The 9,579-nt window shown below is 36.4% G+C and overlaps 1 protein-coding gene across 1 annotated transcript in view; it reads left to right on the top strand.

Annotated features, from left to right (window-relative positions):
• Positions 1-335: 335 nt before the first annotated feature.
• The window catches only part of LOC124284168 (prominin-1-A-like), a 51,355-nt gene continuing 42,111 nt past the window's right edge, over positions 336-9,579 (top strand). The window contains exon 1 of the mRNA XM_046720229.1: positions 336-729. Coding sequence (XP_046576185.1) covers positions 498-729 — 232 coding nt within the window. The 5' untranslated portion in view covers positions 336-497. The remainder of the gene's footprint in view (positions 730-9,579) is intronic.

Below are 9,579 nucleotides of genomic sequence, written 5' to 3'. Positions count from 1 at the left end.
AACCACATATCACTTATGGAGAGAATTAACATCGCTTCGTTACAATGGCACTGTGGTCCTTCTAAAAAAGTAATTTACGATATCGGAAATGCGTCTGTCTAAATTAATGAAACAATAGCAGTTCCTTTCGTCGAAACAAATCCATCGTCAAGTCGAATCGTGACATCAAAGAGAGCTAAACAAACAGGTAAATCCTCCTATATCTTTGCGCTGGCTTATACGCGTCGTACCAGGTGAGTTACCTGTCTTGAATGAAATACGCTCGTGCTGACCCGGATATAAATAGCAAACGTCACATGCGCGTCTAGTCTATTGATGGGCGGGGCTTAGTGACGTCACACATGGGCAGCAAGACACTTTTGAAAGGTGCAGAAGGATGGGTACATGAAGCATATCTCTCGCGGTTCGTAGCAAAGCAACACGGATATTACCGTTCTTACTAGCCTGGCTGTTGCTTTACAAGTTATCAAAGTTTAGTATTTCACCGTCCATCAACAATGGCCGCTTTCAGGACTGTTTTGTGTTCATGTGCAATACTTTCTATATTAGCGTTTTCTACCGTCAACACACAGACGACCCAATCTCTCAACGGAACACAACCCTCAACTTCGGATGGGAATTCGGGAGATGAAATGATTCTGGAAAAGAGCATGAATGTTTTATATGATATGGTGAAAGGATTCCTACAGATTGTTCAACCGAAGAAAATAACCGATGTACAATGGCTGAGTAAGTATTCGTCCCTTCTTCGCTCTGTCTATCTGCGTTCCCACTGATCGACACAACAGACGCCAGTCCGTATGTTTTCTTATTCTTGGGTGCTTTTTTCCCTCCGTCTCGCCACAAGTATACATATACGTCAAGAGGACCGCTTAACACACTCAGTATCTGTGTTAGGTTAGATGAAATCTTTGTGAATGACTTGATCAGCTGAACATTATATTTCTATATATTAACACGATACACAAAATATTCACATGACTCGAATTGTACTCTGACAGACACATAGATAGACAGAAGTGTAAGTCATTGTTAGGTAACCGTTACTTATAATTATGTTCCTTTATGATTAAAGGAAAGAATGAGTTGTATATATATTAAACAATTGTAATGTTTCGTTTTGCTAATTAATGTGTTATAAAACTACTATAAGTTCAATATTGTATGTAGTATAATTAAAAATTAATGGGCAATACTTGATTATATTCCCTGTATGATCAAGTAAGATGGCATAATTATTTGTATGTTTTCCAATGGAGAAAAGTGTATCCTGAAATCTGAAAACTTTTCATTGTTGATTTCATACTGTTATTTTATGTTCATAATCTGTCACATTTCATGATTTAATCTCTTGAAACATACCACACAACATAAAGGGATTATCAGATATGTCATTTTATTGAAATCCACATTATACACCACCATTACTTATTATGAGAATGAGCTTCAATTATCGTGGGAATATGATGATATCCTTACCAAGTGTTGAGAAGTATCTCTTACACTATCGGTTGAACTATTAGCTTATTTAAAATTCATATTATGCATTTCTATTTTACATTCAAAATCCAGACAGGTTAGGTGAATAATAGCATACCTGTACATAACGCATAAAAGTGAATGGTTGTTATCAGAGGGTCCGTTAAGACTTGCCATGCATGACTGGTCATGAATAAATGAATTCTCTGAGTCACATCTGTACTGACTACTCGACATGCCACAAAGTCAGTGAATCACAAACATCAATATTCAAGTTGGTATTTAGCCTCAAGAGAATAGTGTCAACACAAGTCATAGCATTCAAGAAACTCATTGGTCGTTATATATCCTTCCAATTTTGTAATTACTGAATGACTCTTTATATGAATCTGTTTGTGGCTGCCTGCCGTGCTGGAAACTGTTTGTAATTATGCAAGAGATGTATATATTTTATATTTCCTGGTCGAGTGAACTAAATTATTTATTAACAAGACTTCATTATTGTTAAAGGATCAATAGAGGATTTCTGAAAAAATGTCCCATGTATACCACTGATGGAATTATTGAGGATGATGCTGTTGATGATGATGATGATGGTGGTGGTGATTATTATGAAGTGATATTGCTTTCATCATCACTTTGAATATATCAAGACGGTGACAACGGACAACTTAAGTATCTCCCGACACAGATTGTGTGTTGTGACAACAGGTTTATATGTGCCAAGTGAACTGAACGAAATATTTCAGTTTCAAACAATTCGGTTAAGTTTGTTTTTGCGTACATGTTCAACACAATACGTTGCGTTTGTTTGTTCAGGAAATCAGCTATGTATGATATGATCGTTGGTAACATTAGGTCATTCAGTATACAAAGTGGGTGTTTTGTCCCTGGGATGTTTCATAACGATAAATTCAATAAATATTGCTTTGGTGTCCAATTTAACCATTACATGTTTCTCGTCCATACTCCCTTGCGTAACATATGCTATAATAGAACTGGTTGGTTTACCTAACATGTTGAAGTTATAACAGATAAGGAAATTAAAATGGCTGATTTGGGCAGATAAGCTGTGTATTTCTATAAAATAAGCACGGATCAACAATAACCAATAGGTGTTGTTTGTGTACAAATACACATGAAATTGTTTAGAAACCTGTCAGTTTTACAACAATGTGTAATTAACCAGTATCATTTTCAAATTATTTTTTTCTTGGTTTTCTGATTGAAATTTAGAATTAAGATTAAATTTAAATTAGAAGTAATCTGAAACAGGATTTTTAGATATTATTATTTAAGTGATTGTCAGATTATTGGTGAAAAAAACCCAGTAGAGGACTCAAGGAAGTAATAAAAAATCAAGCAATAACTGGTGAAAATGATAAATCGTTAGTCAAGAGTAGTATTCAGTGTTTCAAAAATCTGAAGCCCTGATTGGACAGTCATTCATGTAAAAAACATGTGGACGATCACTGAAACTCTGATATTGTCAACATAGATTTAAGTTAGCTGTAAAGATAAGATTGTTGTGTGCTAGGGCGTCCTGTCGAGAATGATTTTGCAACTTTTGATCTCCCGTCTGAATCATGCATTGTTCTGTACTCCTTTCTGATTGTATTTCATATTTTGTAGATATATATTTTTCATTAACTATATTTCTGGAATGTTTGGGAAGTCTGTCTCTACAGAAACTCTAAACATCAGGGTTTTACACATACTTTTAAAAATGGGAGGCATGGTGACTCACAATGTTTATTTTTGGGAGTCATTTTCGATATTTGGGAGTCATGAAAAGTTTAATATTTCTTTGTGTTGTCACACCACCAAATGAAACTACAGCATTGTTCAATGCAAACAGCCAGGATTACTCTCTCCTCTGAGTCCTCTGGAACAATCTGACAATATCATTTTTTGCTTATCAAATCGATTTTATTGAACTGAGTTGTGAGGGTCGTTTACAAAATTGTTGCGTCAAATACGCAGGAATCACGCGTCATGTAAAACTCTGAAATTCATTGGGACAACGTCTACATTAACCAACAAGATGTTCAAACCCAAGTCATCCTATCGTAGGTGAAGTGCTTATCAACTCCTATAGTCAACACTGGATTATTCCAATAATTGGACAGGTACAGCATTGTTGACACTGGAAATAGGTGCTCCAGTTAATCTATAAAATCATGGTGTGTGATAAACACAGTGTTTCCTTTTCCCAAGGTGTAGGTTTCGCTGTGACGCAGTTCAACATATCAAAATTACATACTACAATGACGGAATGTGGTTCCAGGACAACCTTTGTAGAATATACAATGTATATATGCATGCGTATCGTGATAATCATGGACGTATGAAGCATGCTTATAGTTTGAAACTCGACATAAAAGTCGTATAATGACTTCAGTGTAAATATTCAAGCATTCACAGTATCTGTGCAATGCAGTACAAAAGATGCAAACCCAGCCTTTCACATAAAACACTTAAATCTCTTTACTTATTAAATTTTCAATTGCAACTAAAATATGTTCTTAATTTTTTCTTCGTTTTTCTAATGAGTTTCTGTGTGTTCAATAAGATAAAGACATACTTCATGTACTCATCAGAGTCTGGTAATCCTAATGTATATTTTCCCTCACGAGGAAATATGATAACGAACCTGAAGATTAGAGGATTATATCCAACATGGGAATATTTGAAAGCTTAGCCTTCCTAAAGTCTCATGTATCAAACTTTTCCGCCAACATGCTACCTCCCATGATGATGATATTACATGAAGATAATAAAAGCCGTCTATCGGGATTGGATGTTCCGACTGGCAGATTTGCCTGATGCATGTCATTACTACCTAATGGACGGTTTGTCATAATGTCAATCACTGGATTGTCTGGTCAAGATCTAATCACTTGTAGGTCACCTTCATGTAACTTCTTTAAGTGGTATTTAGAAGCTGGTATGATGAAGTCCAACACATTTTATGGGTAATAATAATAATAATAATGGTGCACATTTATGATGCGCTCATTTCCGTGCTAGCAGCATGCTCAAGGCGTAGACAGGTTATCATTTGCTTGATAACAGTATTAGGATCTACACCGAAACATCGCATCTGTTGCAATAAACAAGTTGTTTATCCATTTAAAGTGTTCCTCTTCACCTTCATATAGAGGACATATAGCTGAGTGCTGTATCAACCAGTGCACAAACTGTTTGTACTTGAGGTCATGACCTCGTTAAGTGTCATTGAATTTCAGATGTGACTGCTTTTTTGTCATGATCACTTTATTATATGAATTTCTTCCCGGTGTATTGTTCAAAGCTTTTCATGGTGATCAAAGTTCCGTTTTAATGTACATAATCTTGAACTCACTTTGTTACCTCGGGGCCAGGAAGTGTTTGTTATCAATGTTTGACGTCAGTGATCACTGCTGTTTTACATATCAACACTTACAGAATTATATCTGGCCTATATAATAAACCTGGCACAAACCCTTGAAGTTTTGTCTGTTTGTCAGTTGTTTAACATCACACTCAGCAATGTTCCTGCTATATGGCAGTGGGCTGAAAATAATCCAGTCTGGACCAGACAATACAGTGATCAACACCATGAGCATCGATCTTAGTAATGCAGTTGGGATGCGAAGATGTGTCAACCAAGTCTATTCCCACTAAGTGTATGTAACCAGCGGGCTTGTGCAGATTTCTGTACGTCTCTTCTTGTTGGCAGTTTGTTCATGTGACACCGCTTTGTTTTTGAAAAAATATTGATCAGATGTCCTGTGAAGAGTCATAGGTTGTGAGTTGTGGATTATTGGGTGCAAACTCTGGGATGTGCCTTGGGGTGCATGTTGTTGGGTGTGGATTGAGGGATTCAATCTGTGGGGTGTGGATTGAGGGATTCAGTCTGTGGGGTGTGGATTGAGGGATTCAAGCTGTGGGGTGTGGATTGAGGGATTCAATCTGTGGGGTGTGGATTGAGGGATTCAAGCTGTTGGGTGTAGATTAAGGGATTCAATTCTGTGTGGTGTGGATTGAGGGATTCAAGCTGTGGGGTGTGGATTGAGGGATTCAAGCTGTCGGTTGTGGATTGAGGGGTTCAAGCTTTGGGGTATGGATTGAGGGATTCAAGCTGTGGGGTATGGATTGAGGGATTCAAGCTGTGGGGTGTGGATTGTTCGATGTGGATTCAAAATCTTGCATGTCAGCATCACCTGTTACAGTGACAGTGAAATATTTACATTTAATTGGTAGACATATTTCAGTGAATATACAAGATATAGTGTTTGAAATTTTTTACTCCCTGAATGAACACAATAAATAGTAAAAAAGGAAATTATTTTAGCGAGAACAAATTTGGGCTATTACTTTTCCTAGAGTTGGATCTACCCCATGCCCATTGAAATCCTGCCATCTACTCTCCGAGTCTTACTCTAACCATGTGCACTGGCCCACTTTCTATCATGTTCGTTTTTCAATTCAACTTTTCTCGCATTACATGTAAATTGATTGTCGTGACATTGAAACAGAATTCTGTCAATTATTTCCTCATTTCCTCTGTGACTCTTTTAGATTGCTGGTCGATGCAGGAACACCATCATACAAGTAGACTGAGAATTGAAGCCAGAAATTGAAAGCCCATTAGTCCTGATGTAGTACAATATGCTTTGAATATTTCCACAGTGACTCCAACTATATTCCATGCTAATATCAGAATATTTCAATCTAATAAAGGTATTGGAATCTTGCCATATCAAGCCATATGAAACAGTTCAATTATTCATGTAATTATCATGGGTGGTTCCAGACACTGCTGGTAGTGCAACTGTTTTTGTTTAAGAATCACTTACCAGTGCACATCAACTAATTAGATTTCTTCTGCAGCAGGATATTAACAGCTCGGTAATGCCAATTAGGAACTGGCACTGTCCCAATTAATGGCAAAATATCCTAGTCTGATTACATGTACATGCAGTCATCTGTACACAGAAATTGTGATGTTACATGTATACAGTTATTGTGATGTTACTCATATACAGTTATTGTGTTATTACACATATACAGTTATTGTGTTATTACACATACATACAGTTATTGTGTTATTACACATACATACAGTTATTGTGATGTTACACATATACAGCTATTGTGTTATTACACATTCACAGTTATTGTGTTATTACATACATAGTTATTGTGTTATTACACATACATACAATTATTGTGTTATTACACATACATAGTTATTGTGTTATTACACATACATACAGTTATTGTGTTATTACACATACATACAGTTATTGTGATGTTACACATATACAGTTATTGTGTTATTACACATTTACAGTTATTGTGTTATTACATACATAGTTATTGTGTTATTACACATACATACAATTATTGTGTTATTACACATACATAGTTATTGTGTTATTACACATACATACAGTTATTGTGATCTTACATGAACATACAGTTATTGTGTTGTTACACGTATACAGTTATTATGTTGTTACACGTATACAGCTATGTTGTTACATGTATAGTCATTGTGTTATTAGTGATATTGGAATTTCTCGCATGTGTTAAATTTGTTATCACATGTATTCTGTGATTGTGTTTTTAAGTACACGTGGCATGTGCATAATTGTGTTATCAAATGTCCATAGTGTGTGCAGTAATTGTGTTATCAAATGTCCATTGTGTGTGCAGTAATTGTGTTATCAAATGTCCATAGTGTGTGCAGTAATTGTGTTAAAATGTTTCTACAATGTTATTGTAGTTGACGTTCTTGTAGTTGGAAACATGGTGGAAACATTCAATAATATGTTTAAACTGTTTGACAGATAAACTGAATAAGCAGCTGAAACAGGAAGAATTTCAAAATATTTCCTGTGGTCTTTTTAAAGTTTTGGCTGAGTCGATGACTGGACATTTGTGAAAAACATGACCCTGTCACTCAAATCCATTTCTGTAATCAGGAAACAAAATTTTGATTATATATTTCTATTCGCGGACTTTTCAATTGATATGACATACAAAACAATGGAACTGAAAGCAGGGAGAGTTTGAAACAAAAGGATTGTGTCAAGTTTTAGATAAGAATAGCTCCAATGCAGTACATGCTGGTTTGGCCACAAACACAAACTTCCCTGACGGTGGCAGAAACAAACACTTGTATGCCTCCATATTTTTAAAGCACTGAACACCCTGTACTGTAAACAGAACAGGGACTTATTTAGGATTCCAAACTAAGTGTCCTTGGCTGGTGTTTTGGGACAAATTGAGATTTTTAGTAATATTTAAAAAATATTCAGAGGTATTTTGATACTGTTGTTCACTGCAGTGACGTAAACAAATGTAGTAAAACTGCCTTTCTGTTGATCTTATAAGTAAACTACAAGTCGACTTGAACCCATGTCATTGATTTGTTGTAACCAGTATGACAACATGAAAATATTGCCATTGACTTGGGTCTGAATATCGGTATCTGAGAAGGCCAAGATATATCCTAGCAGACAAAGCACATGATCTATTCCTTCTGAAACCTAATATGGAATAGCGTAAAACAAATTCCACTACACAAATCCCTAAATTGTACAGTAAGGTAAATAGTATCGCCCTGTGTTGATGTATTTTCATGTTTCATTTTCATTGTGTTTGTTAATGGTTCAAAAGGTGCATCAGTAATCAGATAGATTTGCACAAGTCTATTAGGAAATGATTATCAGTTTAAGTCATAATCCCACAATTATATAAATCCTAAGAGTGAGTGAGTGAGTTTAAGATTATATAAATGCTAAGAGTGAGTGAGTTAGTTTAGGTTTACGTCGCTTTTAGACAATATCATGGCTTTGGACACCAGAAATGTTTCACACATTGTACCCATGTGGGGAATCGAACCTGGGTCTTTGGTGTGACGAGCAGACACTTTAACCACTAGGCTACCACATCACCCACATAAATCATAAGAAAATGAAGCCCAGCTGTGAAAGACTGGCATCAGTCTCGACTTGCCTATTGTAGTGATAGAATTGCAATATGCTCATGACTTTAGTACACCTTGGAACAAGGTTTGTGTTCAGTGTTTGCATGCCGTATCTTGCTGTTCAAGTAATGGCTCCTGTGTGACTGTTCCGTTATCAGACCCCTGTGATTTTTTGTGTAGTGCATCATATATCAACACAGTTAATGTACCTGGCTCTGTGATTTGGGTCAATGCGTAGGGAGACAAATTGGTTATTTATGGTAATTATCACTTGACTGTTGTAATGTTTCTATATTGTGAAAGTAGGTTCGAATGGCCCCTCAAGAGACTGCTGTGTTCCTTGACTTATATCCCAGCAAGCAATGCTGTATTTGTCTTACTGACTGCTGTTGGTGTAGTGATATAGGCTACTAGGCCCCTATACACTAAGTGTTTGTAGAGTTATGACCTATCGTAACTCTATACTTTAGCATAGGACAAAGCCTTTGCATAGGCTTTCAAATGATGTAACACTATGAACAGTTTGTTGATCGGTGTCTTGATGTATGTCTTTGTGTTTGACAGACCATAGACTACACATCGGTAGGCTGTACTAATGTCCTATAGGCAAAACCTTGAAGATCCGGGTTAGAAATATAATTGATCTTCTGTAACCCATGCATGTCGTAAGAGGCAACAAACAGGATCAGGTTGTCAGACTCGCTGACTTGTTTGACATGTCATCGTATCACAATTACCTGGAACAATGTTCATGCTGTTGATCACTGGATTGTTTGGTCCAAACTTGATTATCTACCAACTGCAGTCATATAGCTGGAATATTTGTTGAGTGCGGCATTAAACAACAGTCAAACCAATCCCATAGGCACACATCTGTAGGCTGCCGTAGAATCTTATACTTATAGGCACACATTTATAGGTTGTCCAAGTTTATCATTATACCTAGTAAGCAAAAGGCTACATAGTACATGTCTACATCTGTTGACTGCAGATCTGTAAGATGTCCTGAACATTTTATGTAGGCTACACGGCGGCTGCCTAGAACAGTGCCAGGTGCTGCGTTCAGAACACTGATTCTTTTTTTTCAAAAGTTGGAAACATATGTTAACTATATCACTTGG

Source organism: Haliotis rubra, unplaced genomic scaffold, assembly GCF_003918875.1.
Source record: "Haliotis rubra isolate DU_JTF1 unplaced genomic scaffold, ASM391887v1 Scf33, whole genome shotgun sequence".
Lineage (NCBI taxonomy): Eukaryota > Metazoa > Mollusca > Gastropoda > Lepetellida > Haliotidae > Haliotis > Haliotis rubra.
Note: the sequence above shows the minus strand (reverse complement) of the source record. Positions and strands in the feature narration are given on the sequence as shown.